Source organism: Lepidochelys kempii, chromosome 9 (assembly GCF_965140285.1).
Source record: "Lepidochelys kempii isolate rLepKem1 chromosome 9, rLepKem1.hap1, whole genome shotgun sequence".
NCBI lineage: Eukaryota > Metazoa > Chordata > Testudines > Cheloniidae > Lepidochelys > Lepidochelys kempii.
Genome location: NC_136388.1, coordinates 47289124 through 47309257, shown reverse-complemented (window position 1 = coordinate 47309257; position 20134 = coordinate 47289124). Strand labels below are relative to the sequence as shown.

Below are 20134 nucleotides of genomic sequence, written 5' to 3'. Positions count from 1 at the left end.
CAATATCAACCTTTGGAAATAGACCATTTAAAATCAGGTAAGGGCTTCTACACATTTTAGAGTATCCGTGGTATAATGCATGAGGGGAAGCAAGAATGACAACTCTTTATGGGCTTTTTTTAGTTCCCCAGTATGCATGTTGTTTTGAAGGTATCCAATGACTTAGAAATCTTCTGTTTTCACTAGTCCGGAGGAGAAGACTTGCTCTCTGTCTATCAGGACCCATTACTCCATTTTAATATATGTTTTCATAGGTGAAGACATACCTGGGAACCTTTTAGTCTCCAACTGTGGGGATCTCCTATAAAGACTTACATTTAAACATGAAGTTACTTTGTCATTTACGGAAGGAAAAACAGCTTATAATATGAAAAAAAGTATAGCTAAGTATAGATCAGGACTTTAATTATAAAGTCCTATTTTCAGATGCTTACAAACTCCCTGAGAAATTCACCCATGGACTGAAATTCCTTTGTTTGGCCTCAGCCAAAAGACAGATATTTCCCCTGCAGAAAGTTTGAGGGAAAATCCCTTCAGCTGTTTTCTGGAGTGAAAAAACATCCAGAATGTTGAGGGTTTTTTTACACCAATAATTCAAAGAGCAAGAAAAGCCTTCTAAACTGGGCATAAAAACGATCCTTATTTGGTTTAAAAAAAAGCTATAGAGAATTGAAAAAATTTATGAGCATGCTAAGGTTTTAGCAGATTGTTGTCCTCTTTATATCCTCATGATGTGGTATCCCAGAGAGACGACTACTGCCACTGATGGGAAAACATGAAGGACAAAGATTGTGAATGTCTTGTATATGGGTTCTCAACACAAAAGGTCACAAACAAGCGTAAGGGGGCTATGATCCTTCCATACTCTTAAATGGGAGGTTCTATTACCTCAGCAGAGGGGGTCTTGGTATGAAAACATTTGAAAGCCACCGTCTTAGCCAAACACATAGGACAATCCAAACTGTGCAACATTTTAAACAAATCTGTGAGCCATCTACAGCTCCTTACAATGTATAAAGATAGCTTTAAACTTTTAAAGCATTTTTCACTTTAGCAAAAATCAGGGAACTCAAGACTTAATATTTACAATAACTTTTGGTGGGTTGATCAGAGATAGGAGACAGCAAAAACACTGAACCCTTAGTGCATTTTTCTCACCTTTTCCTCACCTCTCAGTTGAGCTTTGGAAAAGCTGCATTAAGTTATAGCCTATTTGGATGTCATCACCCCACTCCAGTCTTCTAAAGCAATGGGTTTCAAACTTTCCAGACTATTGTACCCCTTGGGGGGGGGGAGGGGGGGGAGGAATAGCTCAGTGGTTTGAGCATTGGCCTGCTAAACCCAGAGTTGTGAGTTCAATCCTTGAGGGGGCCATTTGAGGGATCTGGGGCAAAAATTGGTCCTGCTTTGAGCAGGGGGTTGGACTAGATGACCTCCTGAGGTCCCTTCCAACCTTGATATTCTATGATTCAGAATTCCGATTTGCCTTGCATACCAAAGTTTCACCTCACTTAAAAACTCTCCAGCTGCCCAGCTCTGAAGGCAACGCTGCTCTCAGCAGCACCACAGAAGAAAGGGTGGCGATACCATAATGTGCCATCCTTACTTCTGTGCTGCCTTCAGAGCTGGAGAGCAGTGGCTTTTGGCGGGGGCATTCATGTTGTTTGTGGCACAGGAAGACTATTTTAAAAATCCTGTTTCCCCGCCCCTCCCCAATATCCACTCTCACCTGCTCTAGCATGGTTTGTTGAATTTTTATCCCTCTCCCGCTGTTGTGGCAGTGGGTCCTGTAGGACCCACAGGATCCCAGTCCTGCTGCAGGGCTCTAGAGCCTGTTGTAAAACTAGGGAAATGGGATGAGTTGACAGACCCCCTAGAAGACCTATGCGTATCCCCAGGGGTACACATACCCCTGGTTGAGAACCACTGTTCAAAACAGATCTAATGTAGAAGACAAAGCTGGTTTTTAAGCTACAGAAATTAAATGTAAAAAAACACAGTTAAATACTTAGCACTCAAAAGACAGGGTTCACAGTGTAAAAGTCATATGTCCATTACACACAAGAGAAAGTTACTTATCTATCATTCTTTTTTGAAACTATTACACAGAAAAGCAATTCTCCTGTCTGAAGCTGACAGAGCAACAGAGGCCAAGAATGCCTCTTGCTTTAAGGTTTATTGGCATTATGAGGCACTGGCAGTCAAGAGGGCTTTGGCACCCTCATACTGACCAATCACCAGTGCCTCAGCTTCTTCTAGAACCTTCCAGTCAGGTCCTGAATTACATCAGGAACAAAAGCTCCATTAAAAGGCAGATTATAAAAACAGGGAAAAAGTTAACATTTTCCAGATATGTAATATACAAGCATCTCAAAATAATAATTAAAAACATACCCCCAAATTGTAAGGGAAATGGGTCGATGAGTATTAATCCTGTATGATTAATTACTGGAAAAAGTGATTCTTCATAGGTATGAAGAATCACAACAAGTAATTTCCTCATCACTGAAGAGAACATATAGGATTCCCAACACCCCTGAAGGCCTTGTCTACACTAGAAAGTTGTACTACTTTAACTACGCAGATGTAGTTAAAGCTGTACAACCCTCTAGAGTTGATGCAGTTATGCAAGCACAGCTATTCCCATATTGGCAGGAGAATAATTATATGGTCGTAAGTCACCTTTACATTGGAATAGCTGTGTCCACACTCGGGCTTTTTAGCGGTATAACTATTTTGGTTTAAAAAAACAACACAAAAACCAAACACCCACCACCGCACCCCTAACTGAAATAGTTATACTAGTAAAACGTTCAAGTGTAGACTAAAGACTTCTGCTGGCACAGCTGTCAGTCAAGGGCATGAAACAGGCATGATCTCTAACCTGCCAGCACAGCTATGTTGAAGTCCCTAGACACAGTTATACCAGCAAAACTGCACTTTTGCCAGTATAAGCTTTAATTGCACAAGGCATGCTTTACCAGTATAGTATACTGGAATAGGTATACCAGCAGAGGAATCCTAGCACAGACCTGGCCTAGGCCTTAGTGTGGATGCAGTTATATCAATATAAAGGTTCTTTATACTTACAAAGCTATTCCCATATAGGAAGGCAGAAGACCTAAGTCACTTTTATATCAGTATAACTGCATCCACACTTGGGGTTGTACAATTATTTTAGATAAAAACAAACACACCCCAACTGAATCAGTTACAATAAAACGTTCAAGCATAGGCCAGGCCTCAAAAGTTGGAGGAACATATCAAAATAAGGTCCTACAGGAGTAGAAACGGTAGGTTTATATACTTGCTAAGGGAGGAATACCCCCCTCTCCAACAGGAATCCAGCACTTTCTTCTAGCTATGGAGAGGATATTACACTTTATATTTGTGACAATTTAATACAGAAAAAAACCCATTACAGTCCATTTTGGAGGTTTTTATGGCTCTCTCTAGAGTCTTGTACAGAAGAACTCATGGTGACTAAGATACCAAGGCTTTACAGGTGGAGACACAAAATAATAGCCCCAATAAACTTTTAAAATCTCTCAAACATTGGTTTAAAATTTTTTTTCCACCTGTAACATATAATATACACAAAATATATTATTTGACAGTAAAGTTTTATCAACACTTATTTTGGATGGTCTTCTTAACTCACTCATAGCTTTACTAACTAGTCATGAGTGAGCCATGCAGCCAACTCAAACTCATGCAAATAAAACCTCAGATATAATTATGTATGTCACATTATATATAATACACATACACAAAATAGATCATGCTTCCAGAAATAAGATACAAGGTTATTCTATCTCGACCTCATAAAGGTGTGTCCTCCAGCAAAAAGCAATTTTTAAAAGAACTGGCAAAATTATATGAGATATTCTAAACAAGAATAAAACTTGATATCTGGAAAAGTTCTGGAACTCCCTACTTTGGAAATGGGTTTCTACTAATAGGCTAAGTAATCATGCTTTGTAAAGATATGCAGTGATAACTATGGGGTTGCCAAGTGTACATCTTGAGCTGAAAAAGACCCAAAGTTGGCTATTAGATCAGAGCAGCCAGAGATGCAATAAGCAACTATTTACTTTAGCAACTCTGGATTTTATTACAAAATGTTCAATTGTTAAAAGGTTTCAGAGTAGCAGCTGTGTTAGTCTGGGTTCTTGGCTTCAGCAATATCTAATGGCAATGACTTCAAGTCTAATTATGTTCTGTGTTGTGGAAAAAGAATTTCTCTTCTTTAGTTTTTATTTTTTCCCTTCAACTGAACCAAGTTTATTCTTGTTTTGTGACACAAAACAAGGAGATAAGAAGCTCTGACTCCAACTTTTCTATACTTTTAACATGGTCCCTCTTATTTGTCTCTTCTCTAAAGAGAACAATTCCAATTTCTCTTCAAATGAGAGCTATTCTATGCCCAATAATTCTTGTTACTTGTTTCAGAACTCCCTCTACCTAATCCTACAACTTCCGTTTGAGATAGAGTGATCCAGTACTGCATTCAGTGTGGGCAAACCATGGATATATATATGGCATTTGCTGAGTTATTCTCCATCCCATTCCTTATGCATTTTGTGTGTATTCGTTTTTTTTTTTTAAATTGCAGCTGTGCATTGAGCAGAGCTCTTCATCAAGCTGGTCACAAAGTGATGCCAAGGTCCTTCTCCCGACCTGATATAGTTAATATAGAAAGATTGTCTTCAGTGTATTGTAGATATACAAGAATTAACCAGATCAGAACAGTGACTGATCTAGTCCAGTATTCTGTTTCTTACAACGGCAAATACCAGATGCTTCAGAGGAAGGTGCACGAAAGCCCCAAAAGGGGACAATTACTGAATAATCTCTACATAGGGAAAGTTTCTTTGTACTCCCTACTGTTAAAGGTTGGGTCATGTACTGAAGCATTAGGGTTTTATTCCCTTCCGAACTTGGTAGATTTTTTTAAAATCCTGCTGAATTCTTAGCCCCAATGACAGACTGTGGAACCCACTGACTCAAATAAATTATGAGTATTCCTGTAAGTTTTAAATTTTCTGTCTTTCAATTTCACTTCATGTCCCCTTGCTCTTGTATTACGGAAAAATTTAATTAGAGGTGCCCAATCTAACTCCTTTACACTATTTGTTACTTTGTTTATTTATCATGCTCCCTTTTTTATCTCCTCTAGTCTACACTAAACACTTGTAATCTTTTCATTCTTTGTACAGAAGTTTTTCCATATCTTTGATCATTACCACCACTTATTTCTGAATTCCATCCTTTTCTGCTTTATTTATTTTTAGATATGGTCACCAGAATTGAACACAGTATTCCAGGTGAGAGCTACCACTGATATATAGTTACAAATTTATGCTGTACTTCCATATGAGCCAAATGCCTACAGCCACCATGTTTACCTCTAGACATCTGTGTCAAGGGCACTGGACTCGCAACTGTGGGTGCCCTCTATTAGAAGCCACCTAGATCAGATGCTGGGCCTGTTCAATGCCTTCATGTATGATCTTTCATATCTCCTGGCATTTTCTGAAGAGTCTTCCATGGTGTTCCTTTTCTCCACAGCTCTACCCCATCTTTACTCATGGAAGCCTGGAAGTTCACAGCTAGAGCTGTTTGGAGGGTTTTTGACTAAAATACTTTTTCCTATTAAAAGCAGTTACCTACCTCTTGTAACTGTTGTTTGAGCTGTGTTGCACACGTTCATTCCAACATAGGTGTGCAACCACCCTGAGCTCAGTCATGGGACATTTTCCCCCTATGGGTATCTGACGGCTCACCTCTAGTGCCCTCTGGTGTTGCACACTCATAACGCTGGTATAAGGGGCCCTATTGAGCCTCTACTCCTCAGTTTCTCCTTACCAACCACTCAGAGTGAGGCCGGTGGGTGGGTTTTGGAATGGACATGCACAATACATCCCAAAGAACAGTTAAGAGAAGTAAGTAACTGTTTTTCTTCTTCGAGTGCTTGCACATGTCCATTCCAACTCAGGTGACTCGCAAGCAGTAATAACGGAGGTGGGCTCAAAGTTCAAGGACAAGCCGCCTGTAAAACTGCTCAGCCAAAGCAGGCATCATCTCTAGCCTACTGCGTGATAATATAGTGTGTGGACAATGTGTGCACTGATGACCAGGTCACTGCTCCACATATGTCCTGTACTGGAACTTGAGCAACGAAGGCCACTGAAGAGGCTTGGGCACTTGTAGAGTGGACAGTAAGTTTTGTTGGAAGGGGAACGGCCACTATGTCGTAGCATGCTCGTATGCAGGAAGTGATCCAGGACGAAATCTCCTGGGCAGAAATGGGAAGCCCTTTCATTCTGCCTGCTGTTGCTACAAAGAGCTGTGGTGATCTATGGAATGGTCTGGTCCTTTCAATATAAAAGGCCAGAGCCCATTGGATGTTCAAGGAATGTAGGTGCTGCTCCTCCCTAGTTGCATAAGGTTTAGGGTAAAAGACTGGCAGAAAGATTGGTTGATTGCAGTGGAATACAACCTTTGAAGGAATTTAGGGTGTGGATGAAGCTGTACTTTGTCCTTAAAGAAAACTGTATAGGGTGGCTCTGTCATAAGGACTCAGAGTTTAGAAACCCTTCAAGCCAAAGTAATTGCCATCAGAAAGGCTGTTTTCCACGAACGGTGCAGGAATGACCACATTGCCACTGGTTCAAATAGCAGTCCCATCAGTTTTGAGAGGACAAGGTTCAAATTCCATGGGGGAAGCGGTTCCCTCACTTCAGGGAATGTCCTCTCCAGACCTTTGAGGAACAAACTACCATTTCATGTGAGAACACTGACCTATTATCGACCTTATGGTGGAATGCTAAGATGGCTGCCAGGTGGACCTAAATGGTTGAAATGGCTAGGCCCTGTTCTTTCAAAGATAGGAGGTAGTCCAAGAAGAGTTGAATCGAAGACTGCATTGACAGAACCCCACAACCAGATGACCAGAGAGAAAAATGTTTCCACTTTGCACTGACCTCGTGGAAGCCTTCCTGCTGCACAAGAGAATTTTCCGGACCTGCTGTGAACAAAGCATGCTCATCGGGATTCAGCAACGAAGATACCATGCCATCAGATGGAGAGAGCTGAGATTCGGGTGGAGCAACCAACCGTGGTCCTGCGAGATTAGGTCTGGGTACAGCAGAAGCTCAGTTGGGGTCTCACAAGAGAGGCGAACGAGTGAGGTGTACCAATGTTGCCTGGGCCATGCTGGTGCTATCAGGATGACTCAAGCTCGGTTCTGCTTGATCTTTTTGTCAACACCTTGTGCACTAGCAGAATGGGTGGAAAGGTGTAGAGCAGGCGACAACAGCTCAGCAGAAGCGCGTCTGTCATTGAGCCTGGGCTGTGGTCCCTCAGAGAGCAGAACTGCTGGCTCTTTCTGTTGGAACATGTGACAAAGAGATGTGGGGAAAGCCCCACCTGTGGAAGACGCTTATTATGACATCCAGATGCAGGGATCACTCATGATGAGTGCAGAAGGATCTGCTGAGGTGGTCCGCGAGCTGATTCTGCACCCCTAGTAGAAATGAAGCCTTGATTGTAATCAAATTTGTGATGCAGAACTCCCATAGGTGAACCGCTTCCTGACACAGAGGGGAAGAACAGTCTCCACCCTATCTGTTGATACAGTATATGGCTGATGTGTTATCCGTGAGGACTGATGTTGTTGTGTTTGCAATATGGGGCAGAAATGCTTGGCATGCAAGGAATGCTCTGAGCTCTCTGACATTGATGGGAAGAGCTAGTTCCTCCAAGAATCAGGGCCTGTGAGTCTTGAGCGCCCCCAGGTGGGCTTCCCAACCCAGCACTCAAGCATGAGAGACCACGTGGGCCAATGGTTGAGGCTTTGTGAAAGGAATCCCTTCACAGACCACCTAACGGTCTAGGCACCATGATAGGGAGCAGAGGACAATGTAACTACCTGTATAGGAGGTGCCTGGAGGGAGAGTACGTCGTGGCCAACCAGACCTAGAAAGGTCCACATCTCAGCCTCGTGAGACACACTACATATGTGTATGACGCCCTGTGGCTGAGAAGACTCAAGCAGGTCCTGACCGTCGTGATGGAATGAGCCTGCCCTAGCAAAGTAGCTCCTAGATTACTCAGAAGCAATCATCTGGGAGGAGGACTTTTGCCAGCTGGGAATCTAGGACCACCCCGATGAATTCTATCCTCTGATTGGGGACTAATGTTGAGTTCTGCCTGTTGATAAGAAGACCCAATGACTGGAAGGTTGGTTGGATGAGAGCAATGTCCGATCTTACTTGCTCTCGAGACGTGCCCTTGATTAGCCAGTCATTGAGATACAGGAATACATGGACGACTCTTCTTAGAAAGGCCGCTACCACTGACATACATTCGGTAAAGACTCTTGGGGCTGTCAAAAGGCCAAACGGCAGGGCCTTAAATCGACAGTGCCCTTTGTTCACCAAGAATCTCAAACATTTTCTGTTGCCATGGAAAATTGATATATGAAAGTATGCATCCTTTAAATCGAGGGCGGCATACCAATCCCCTGGATCCAGAAACAGGATAATGGACCCCAAGGAGACTATGTGAAACTTAACTTCTTGAGAAATCAGTTGAGGCGGTGCAGGTCTAGGATGGGCCTGAGACTGCCCTTGGCCTTGGATATTAGAAAATAACGGAAGTAGAACCCTCTTCCCTTTAGATATTGTGGAACCTCGTCCACAGCGCCCATACTGAAATGGGACTGAACTTCCTGCTGTAGCAGAAGCTTGTGGGGAGGGTCCCTGAAGAGGAACGGGGAAAGGGGGTGGGAGGGAGGGGTGGAGGTGAACTGAAGAGTGAATCTGACCACTGAGTTTAAGACCCAGTGGTCAGAGGTGACCTGTTCCCAGGTCTCAAGCAAGTGGCAAAGAGAATTAGAAAAAACAGTGGTAAACTGGATCACGTGAGAGTGGAATTGGTATGCTGTCCTCAACAAACCCATCAAAATGAATGCTTTGAGTCACCTGAATGACAAGGGGCCTGTTGAGAGGGCCCCACCGAGGAGGAAGGTGGATGTGGCCTGTGCCCAGAGCCTCTATTCCTTTGTCTCCTCTGGTTGCATCTCTGGTGAGAATAGAAACGGCCAAACTGCTGAGGCCTATATGGTCTCCTGGGCTGAGACTGGGACTGCAACACCAGGAATTTCAGAGTTGCTTTGGTGTCCTTAACACCGAGGAGCCTAGCATCTGTTTGTCCCGAAAAAAAGCCAGGGCCCTTTGAATAGTAGGTCTTGCACTGCTTGCTGGACCTCTTGTGGGAACCCTGACACTTGCAGCCACAAGCTCCTGTGCACAGTGATTGCTGTGGCCATAGACCTGGCTGCTCAGTCCATGGCGTCAAGTGCTGCCTGTAAGGAGGCTCTGGTAATTGTCTTGCCCTCCTCCACCAGGCCTGAGAACTCCTGCTGGTTCTCCTGGGGAAGCCTATCCTTAAACTTGGCCATCTCTTCCCACATGTTATAGTCATAGTGACCCAGCAATGCCTGCTGGCTCGCTATGCACAGTTGGAGTCTTCCTGTAGCATAAGTTTTCCTCCCCATAAGGTCCATCTTTATTGGCTCCTTTAGCTTTGGAGTTGACCCTGTGTTGCTTTGACAGTCCTCCTTGTTAGCAGCCGCTTTGACGACAGACCCAGGCAGGGGATGGAAAAATAAAAACTCTCATCCTTGACCAGCACAAAATACTTTCTCTCTGTTCTCTTAGCCATGGGAGGGATGGATACTGGGTTTTGCCAGAGGATCTTTATTGGGCCCACAATGGAGCTGTGCAGGGGATGGCCACCCTTACTGGAGCTGTGACTGTCAGAATGTCCAGGAAGCCATCAGATGGTTCCCTAACGACCTCTGCCTGGAGACCCAAGTTAGATGCCACCCGCTTAGGTAAGTCCTGATGGGCTCTCAGGTCATCCTGGGGAGAAGATCCTGTAAGCATTACTTTGTCCTCTGGTGAGGTGGAGGAGGAGGCGGTATGAGCTGTTGTCTCAGCATCCAGGGGAATCTCCTCCTGGCTAGCTTGCAACTGCTGACCCCAGTACCCGCTTCAGTCCCGTGACGTGTTGCGGATTCAGTACCAGTACCGGGTCCAGCGTCAACAGCAGGGTTTGGCTCAGGAATCTCTTGGTGCTTCCCTGGCATTGCCCTTGTCTCCAACATTGCCGACTAGGAGCTCCTCGAACTAGTGCCATGGCCCAGGGGAAACCCCCATGGGTTCCAAAAGGGCCATTGGAATGATGCTGGTCCCCCCCAATGTCAGAGATGGGTGCAGGGAGTGATCATGGTGCTAATGCCTTGAGATGTCAGACCCCAAATCTGAACCCAAAGATGAGGAAGAGCTATATGATTAAGGTGACCACGGCCTTGCTGATCCTCCTGGTGCCGGGAAACGGTGCCGCGGGGACATCTCCAGTGAGGTAATAAGTGGAGGCTTTCCCCTAGAAGACAGTCTTGAGAATGGCCTGAAAGTGGTGGGTTTGGACCTGCTCGGTGGCGCAGGCAGTGCCGCTTCAGGTGTCTTAAGGGGCCTCGGTACCAGCAGTCATCAAGTCTTTAACGGCAGCATGTTCCTCTGGGTCGATGATATCAGTCTTCTGTTCGGTGCTGGACAAGGGGGGTAATGCCTCACCCCTGTGTGTTTGCGGTGCTGATGGCCAATGCTGGAGGCTGCTGCGGCGCTGGTGAGGGAGAGCGGCCCTGCATGGGTCTCGCTCTATTCCTATCTGCCCGCTTGTCCATCCTCGGTGCTGGGGAACTAGTCGTCTTCCAATGTCTTCTCTGCCTCTTCCTGGGCACGAGGGAGGAAGAGCGGTGCTGCAAACTCTTAGGGGCGGGCGGTGCGGTATGTACAGATGCGGATGTACTCAGTGCTGAGTCAGACCTCGGCTCCAAGGCAGGCCTCGGTGCTGCCTCCATGAGGACGACTTTTAGCCTTGCTGCCTGGTAGTTTTGTGACTGCGGCTTGAAATTGCGGCAGAACTGGCAGGAATCTTTCCTGTGCCCCTCACTTAAGGCAACTTAAGTGCGGGTCACTGGTTGGCATAGGCTTTGCACAGGAAGAGCATTGCTTAAACCCCGGCGACCAAGGCATGCCCCAGTACCAAGGAGATATGGACCCCCATTCCTGACACAGAGAGGAGTCCTAGTTACTACTCTAAACTATCTAAACTTAACACACTACGTAAACTCATAAAAACTATTTACAGAATTCTCAATTAGGAAACCACAAACACACTTTGCCAAGATAAAGTGGGGAGGGGTGGGGTGGGAGCTCCAACAGCTGCCACAGGCGGTAAGTAGGAAATGAGGAGCAGAGACTTGGCGGGGGCCCTTTATACCAGCGCTGTGAGCGTGCGACACGAGGGGATGCCAGAGCTGACGGATACCACTAGGGGAAATATCTCCGAATGCTGTGCTCAGCGTGCTCGCACACATAAGTTGGAATGAACATGTGCAAGCACTCGAAGAAGAATATGCTGTTTCATACATACATTTCAGGGAGATTTCAATGTTTTTAACAGGAAGATTTCCGGAATGCAGGGTGGGCTCTCCAGCCATTTAGAGAGAGAGAGAGAAAGATAGAGACCGACCTAAACTGAAAGCATGATCTTTTCAACCCAAAAACCATTTTGCAAAAACATTTGTAAGGTTTTCATTTCATTTCACACTGGAAAGAAAAAAGTCAGAACTTTGAAAGCTGTCGCAAACCAGAATTGTCATCCTTTAGCCAACTCTATTCACAACATAAAATACTGTCTGCATAAATTCTGTCCAAATGAACATTAATAGAGTAGCTCAGAACGGAAAGTGCATATTTCCTCTGGCCACAGCCACCTAAATCAAGACGCTCTTACTGGGCAGCAGAAGATGTAACTAGCTATGTCCTTGAGCAAAGTGCAGTCTTTTTTTTGCTCAAGAAAGAGCAGAGTTGTTAGGCATTTTCCCCACCTTCTATATCAGCCCATCCAGAAAAGGGTTCATGCACACAGTGCCTCTATTCATAGAGAATGAATGATCCAGGTACTTGTCAGCTTTGTCCCTTGAAGATACATGAACAAAATCAAAACCAGTAGTGTTAGCCAAACCTTGGAGAAACTGAAACAAAAGGCTAGAATCTCTAAGGCAGGGCCACTTATCTCCTGCAGAAATACACTTGGTCTGATGAGTTTCCACACTCATATGTGGAAACTAATGCACATCAAAATGTCAACCCCCTTGATCCCACACAAGCTTTGAGAGGTGCACTGGTGGGGGAGATCCAGAAGTCAATGCTGTCACAGTAACTGACACTGACTGCATTGAAACCACAGGCATGGGTAGGTTCAATGCCAACATCAAATATCAAGATTGGCACCAAGTACGAAATAGATTAAGACACTCAGATTCTTCCATCAGCACCAAAAGCTCTGACCTAAGTGACAAGGACAATACCAGTATCTTTGAACAAAGACAGTTGAACTTGAAATGATTCAAGCACTGATGCAAATATACACTGTTGCCATCTAGGGTCATCCAGATCACTTCCTGTTACTGAGCACAAGTGGACTATGTGAAAGCTTTGATGCAAAGCTGCCTGAAGTGAAGTAGTGCGTCAAAAGATTGCTGGTTTTAACTTATCACCTCCTGCACATGGCACTCTGGTAGCTTCATTCAACAAGAAGTTGGAGACCAGGAACATGACTTAAGATATTTAAACCCTGACACAATGAGGCAAGTTCAAGCTGTTGAATATCACAGCCCACTTCACAGCAGCCAGGTTAGTGGGGCTGATGGATCCGAACAGTCGCTGGGTCTATATAGATGGTAGAGGCCAACACTAAGTACCATTTCTCTCTCACCTTAGGATAACTCCTCAAAGTGAAAGCCTAAGCACTCTGGACCATCTTCAAGGACTGCTCTAGTGGACACTTATAGGAGACACTTTAGATGTTTCTGCCATTGTTTAACAAACAGCTCTAGGTGAGGTGCCCATACAAGCATCTCACTCAGGAAATAATGCTCTTCTAAGAACACAATGCAGCACTTATGCCTGTCCATGATGGACACTTTATGCTACATGCGCATTTCCCGAATTTGCTGAGCTTCCTTCCTTCCTAGAGACAAAGACGGCAACAAACTTGAAAGAGAAAGAGCTATAAAAGTAAAATAAAATGCTGCAGCAATGAAGAAAGCTTTGACCCAAGTAGTCAATGAAGTAATTCATATGTCACGTCACATAATGAGATATGGAATGCTAAAAGTTTGAAAAGCAAGACTCATACTGTTCCAACTGCTAAAGCATTCAAAGCATCTCAGAGAAGTTTAGCGCAAACCTCAAAAGGGGAATGTCCTGCAAAGCTAAAATGAAGGATCAAATGTATGTAAATAAAAACCACTGTGCATAGGCCATTAAAAACTGGTTCAACTGACCACATAAACATATGATTACCAAATTGATAGTCCAAACAAAAGGCAGGAAACAAATACCATGGAACCAGTGTGACAGGGCCAACTAGACCAAACACCACAAACAATTTTTTTTAAATATTAAATTTTATTGGGGCTGAGGATACACTTCTGTTCAAACCAAGCAAAATCTGCAGAGATGGAGCATGAATGGTGATCTGATGCATAGCTCTGACAAAGAGCTCTTTAGCGGACCTACGTCAAGAAAAATCTAATAAGGAAAGTTCTAGAAGGACCTGAGTCAACCCCAATTCTTCAGCAAGTTAGAGGGTGGGGCGGGGGTGAAAATGGATATTTGCTCAGTTATCAGCGACTCAGAAGGATAAAAATCATAGAGCTCAAATTCCCAGCCTGTCTCATGCTGGAAACACAAGAGCCAAAAGTAGAATTCCTTTAAAGTTGGCATTTTTGAAGAAATATATACAAATATTATTTAAACACCTCTGCAGAATACTGTGTGGGTAAATTTTAAATGTTACCATGAGAATCTTAACTTTCCATTTCTAACCCTGTTTAAATATGTAACCTTCATGTGATTTTTATAGTTAATTTATACCAAAAGCTGTATTTATTCACCTACTTTTCCCAACAGGATTGGGGATCATGTCATCATCAGTAGTATCTTTATACTACTGGGGGTGGGAGGAAAGGGTGTCCTGGAGGTTTCTTGTACTTCTCAAAAAGGAACGAACTGCTTATGAATATTTTATGCTATAAAGTAGCCTGGATGTATCACACAGAAGCTAAAGATCCAAAAGTGAATATATATTATAAATTCAACAAGAACAATTACAGCATATAGTTTTCATACTGAAAGACTCTGGGAATTTTAGTTCTTAAATTTTAAAATAAAAAAGTACTTTCCCTCCTATGAATTACCAAACTAATGCTGAATAATTAAAACAAAACATTTATTAAAAAGGATAGCCATGTCTTCCAAACAGGGTCAATCATAATACTTAAGTGACATGTGTAATAACTTTTTTGTACACAGATCCAATTAGGGTTGCCAACCCCCCAGGAATTAAAGATTAATCTTTAATTAAAGATGGTCATGTGATGAAACCTCCAGGAATACATCCAACCAAAACTGGCAATCCTAGATCCAAATGTAAGCCACATTTGGCCTAAAGATCAACACTTTGGCCCAGCACAGGATTGAAAGGATGTTGCCTAGGCAAAGAGGGTTGCATGAAGTTCCCTCTCATTTTCAAACACCCCCATATTTAGAAATGCTCTGGGAAAGATTTCTGCAGAGCAATGCAGGGACTTTCTCCATCCACAAAGCAAGAGCATGCAGATGCCACAGAATTCCTAGTCCAAGATCGAAGAATCAGGCTCTACTGTAACTATGCTCCAATGAGTTGTGCATTAAACATCTGCTGGAACACTGGGCAAGCCCATCATTATATAGCTTAAATGACAATTGGATAATACTTTTGTGTGGGTTTTTTGTTTGTTTTTAAACTAAGTGTAAATAAACAAAGTAGATACTATTTAAATTTTACATAGTGCAGCATAATAAGGATACATGGAATGATAGAATTGAAGGCTTTTCAGCTATTCAGTTCCTGTACTACATAATCTACCATTGTCAATCCCTGAGCCTGTGAAAATCTATATAGCAGCCATCTGAACAGTGTCTATAGAAACAGAGCAATTCTAGAGAAAATGTTTATAGAATGTTTCCAGAAAAGACTCCCCCGGAACTAGGTCAATCCTCCAAAAAAATTCCAGACACTTTAAAATTGAATTATATAGAAAGTTTCCAAAAGGTGTAAGATTAAAAACAAACTCATTCCTGAAAATCTGTTTGAATGATGAATTTGATCTTCAGCTGGAACAGTAATCTGGAAGCAAAAGCCACATCATTATCACAACAGCTATCAGTATTTGGGAGCAGAATTTACATACAGGATATAGGGTAACATACTTTCCAGTCCCCTCACTGTGTTTCCCTCTTGTGTGTTGCTGGAAGAGGATTAAAGGACTGTTTCAAATAAAAATATTTTTGAAAGGAAAAAAATATAAGACTTTGGGGTAGCTTACACAGTAGTTTCTACAAAAATGAGCAATTAAAAAAACAAAACAAAAGCATTTAAGAACTAAGAGAATCTTGTTCTGTATTGGTAGGTGAACTGGGTGTTGAGAGGAGACACTGTGAGCAAGAGTCGGAATGTATCGTTTTAAAATCAAATCAGTCTCCCTAAAATATAATTTAAGTTTAGAAGCTCCTTCACTGGAGGTTTTCAAAAGGAGGCCATACAGACATCTGTCTTGGATGGTTTAGACAAAACAAATCCTACATCTTGGCAGAGAGGTAGTCTAGATGACCCTTGCAGTCCTCTTCTAACCCTATGGTTCTATGATTCTAAGTTGATCCTTATTTTTGTGATAATTAGCAGAATATTTGTATTGGCTAGCAATTCAACAGGGCTGGACTGATTATTTTATTAAAACTACAGGAGTGTTCTCTGGCTTACCTTCTGAACCAAAATGCTACAAAGGTGGGTCACAAGAGCAGTGGAAATATATTTTTATAGAGCAAGCCAGTAAAGCCTCCAGAACTTCAAGATCCTAGCTCAGTACCAAAACCAGCTGAGGCTGTAAACAAACAGCCGCACAAGAACACCTGCACTCTAGAGCAGAGGTCCTCAAACTGTGGGGTGCACCTCAGTAGGGGGGCGCAAAGAACATTCAGGGAGGGCACAGCTGGGGCCTACGCCATCTCCCATGGGAGGTGGAGAGGGAGCATCACCCAGTTCTGCTCCTGGCCCCAGCTGCTGTCCCATGTCTGGGACCCTGGCTACTGCCCCTGCACTTGGCCTCTAGCTATGGCCCCAGTCTCAGCTCCCTTACCCCATCCCCACCTCCCAGAGCCATGGCTCCGCTTCCCAGTTCAAAATTTCCATTTAACTGTAGGAGTTGAACCACCAATTAAATTCAAATTTAATTTCAAATTAGGGCATTCCAAAATTCCAAAAAATTCTAAAATTCCAAAAAAGGGCATACTGTGCGCTTAGTGAAGACACTACCTATGCCAATAGGAGAGTTTCCATCAGCGTAGATATCCCACTGCCCCAAGAGGCATTAGCTATGTTGATGGGAGAAGCCCGCCCGTTGACATAGCACTGTCTACACCGGGGGTTAGGTTGATATAACTAGGTCACTCAGGGCTGTGGATTTTCCAACACTCCTAAGATAGATAAGTACTTTTATTATGTAGCAGAATCACAGAGGAGTAAACAAGCACACAGATGTTAGGAGGTTTGTCCAAAGCTATATAGCAAGTCAGTGTAGAACTGGGAACAAAACTCAAGAATCATTGTTCCCAACCCCATCTCAATATCTAGACTGCATTTCCTCCAAAAGCCAATAAGGAATGCTGCTGCCCTGTCGGGGAAATAAACCCAACCACATAAATGAAAGTCTTTCAGAAATTAAACTAAAAAGGATCAAAAACTTAGAATTAAGCTTCAAGAGATTTTACAACCCAAAGCAGATCCAGAAGCAGAATATATTGACTGGAAAAAGCTGAGTTCTTCAGAGTTGTTTCAGTAGGACTACTTATGGAATGAGGTGTTATGCAACAAAAGGGCAGCACACCCAGCCCCTTACTGTTTCCAAACTTGTGAGCATATGAAAACATTACTAAATTTTATCACTATTGCACTAAGTTCCAGTACACACATGTGCCAATGTTTTTTTGGTACGGGATGGGAACTCCCGGATTACTTTCTTATGCTCGACTGGGAAATTCAACTTCTCTCCCAGTCAAAGCAAAGGCATTAAAGATATGAGCAAAAGGCATTTCCTTATAGTAATTTATATAATTGGAAGAAACCATTGGCATGTGTGTGTACTGGAACTCAGTGCAATAGTTTATAAACTCTGAATAATCATACTAGAACAGAGTTTAAAAGAAACTATGGTGGCTTATAATCATTTACTATATGAAAAAGCCTTTGGCTAATACCTTGCCTTGGCAGGGAGAAAAATTGAATTTATCGTTCTATTTCGTAGATGGATATAGGAGAGAAATCCAAGAATACCCTTTTCAACTTTCCCTATCAATCTCTACATAACTGGCCTTCTGCACACTCAGGGGAAATGGGAGACTAAATTTACCCAAAATGATAATCAGAAGCTCTTGCTCTAAGACAATTAGACAGTATTAACACAGAAGGTTAGGTGCACCAGGAGTCTCTGAAAGCAGACGAGGATTTGAGGAATTTGTCACTGCAAGTTTTATGGAGATATGAATACAAGATTCACCAAGACCTGGCATAACAAAACACTATGAAAGCTTTTTTTAAAAAAAAAATTAGGAAAGCACAACATAGTAAGTCTGCATTTCTGCTATGTACACAATGCTCTTGAATCTTTGTAAAGTTCATCTTATTACAGTGCTTTTTCATGACTCTCACTCTCATTTCAGGAAGGGTGCCTGACAGATTTGCAACTTTAGGAGGAGCTGGATATTTCCTACACATTACAGTACTGCATTGCAACTGCTACCAAAAAGTTAAATATGAAAAAGGAGTTAAGTGTAGTGAACATGATTAAAAGTAAATTTAAAAAAACTAAGTTTGAAATGAGAATTGCTGTTCTGTTGGATGGTGAATTCTGATGAACCTTGTTACTAAGATAAGCTTTGGAATACATTTGCAGAGTACGTATGAAGTGCATATATACATTTCTCAGGCCAACACTAATGGGACTACTTACATCAAAAGTAGTGAGACCCAAGCAGAACACAACCCAGAATCAAACACAGCAAGGTGGCTCAATTTTTAATATAGTACAAAGGCAAAAGTGCTCAATCTATTGCCTTTCATTCTGGATATGGATTATAGCTCTGAAAGCTTTAGACCAGTGGAAAAGCTTTATTTTTCTTGTCTGCTTATGGCTTTAAGGGTAAAAAGACTAGCGTTCAAAATAAATGACTGCATCCCCCAGTGCACAATTCTGAAGCAGTCTTTAAGCATTCCTGATAGGTTTTAGGTCAATTGCATTTTAGGCATCTTTCTCAAGAGTCCCTGTAACTGTATAATCTTGCTTAAAGAGAACTAGAATAAGAAGTTGACGAAAGTACTCAAAGCTACTGCTTGTATTCATTATTTGCAATACTATGGTATGTTCTGGCAATGTAAGTGCAAAGCCCAGCAATAGCCATCCAGAATATTCCGAGTCTTCTTTGTATCAAAGACCAATAATTTAACTGGCCAACATATTTAGTAACAGAGTTGGACTTAAGCTCTTTCCAATGTTTGCAACTTAATTTCTTCCTGTTATATTACATAACTAATAACTGTATGTATTTTGTCTACTAGATACAATGGGGCAAATCTCTCTAAAGTACACAAGCACAATCCCACTGATTTCAATTGGTAGAAAAAGCAAGAAAATTTGGCCCAATATGAAATTTAATATTACTATCAATTGTGTTATATACAACGGCTCTCTATTTCAGGTAGACCATTATATTATAACTAGTATATTTAAGAAAAATGGTGTATCCTAACCTATGATTTCTGTTCATCCTGTTATGTGCAATTTAGAATGGCATGTTTACTACAAATGGGATTTAAAGACCTTCCTTGCCCCATTAGCTTGAGCCCAACATCCTGGGATTCAAGACCTCTCAGTAAAGTCAATGGCTAGCAACCTTAGTCTCCTAGAAAATAAAATGACACCAGAAGTTGATTACATATAATTTTTGCACACCCATTTCAGATGGAAGTGTTCCTACAAAAATGTGAACATGTAAGCTGATACAGAGAAAAGAGGTGTTACAAGCACAAATCCTTGATTTGTGAGTCTTATAACAAAACCTTTAAACCAAAGACTTATTTTTGTGTCACCTGCCCTAACAGAAATGCCTTTAGAAAGGCCTAAAAAAAATACTCATGCAAGACTTAATTGACTTTCCATACAATTTTCTTTCCTCACTTGATAATTATCAAAAACTGCATAAAGCTGTTTATGTATAAACAAGGGCTTGACTCCAATCCAGTCTATTTTAACTTCCTACTCGATCCTGTCATGTTTTCGTATTGACAAATTTGTAACAACTATTACTGAGATGAAATGCTGTTTGTACCACTGTTCTTATTTCAAGTTTTCCAATGTGAAAGTCTCCTTCTTATCAGTGACCTACAAAGCAAAAAGCGCTTTTGTCCTTTTTTACTTCTTTATGATGTAGATTAGAATATAAGCTTGAAACTTTTTTTAGAAACCAAATGAGTTTCGAATGTTAAAAAATAAGTTGTCTCGTCTGCCCTGAAAGACTACAATAATTGAAAAAATGGCACGACAATGGCATCAAAAGAATGAAAGCTGAGCAACTGAGAGGCTAAAAGGATTTAAAAGGAGTCAGGCTTTTTTCTTTTAATTCAGTCCTTTTTACAACTTAAAGCAAAATAAGGCACAAACAGGTCACCCTAACTTCTATATCTGTGTTATTCCATTTGGCAAATGCTAATTGCCCCCCATGTTCCTAATAAAACCAAAATAATAATGATTCTTTGACTACCTTCAGTGATGACAACATCTTTCTCTAGAATTCCTCAAACCCCCGTCTCCTCACCTCTTTCTCTCCTCCCCTACCGCAACTGAAGGTCAGTCCACCAGCACCACTCCCAACCTGGCTAGAATTAGTCCCAAAGAGCAACA

At 42.2% G+C, this 20134-nt stretch overlaps 1 protein-coding gene across 4 annotated transcripts in view; it reads right to left on the bottom strand.

Annotated features, from left to right (window-relative positions):
* The window catches only part of WDR33 (WD repeat domain 33), a 106748-nt gene that overhangs the window by 41436 nt on the left and 45178 nt on the right, over window positions 1–20134 (bottom strand). The window contains exon 8 of one of the 4 annotated variants that reach the window (XM_073360151.2): window positions 1469–15309. The exons of the other annotated variants lie outside the window; for them this stretch is intronic. Coding sequence (XP_073216252.1) covers window positions 15293–15309 — 17 coding nt within the window. The 3' untranslated portion in view covers window positions 1469–15292. Of the gene's footprint in view, window positions 1–1468; window positions 15310–20134 lie in introns of those variants that run through there. 4 annotated transcript variants of the gene reach the window in all.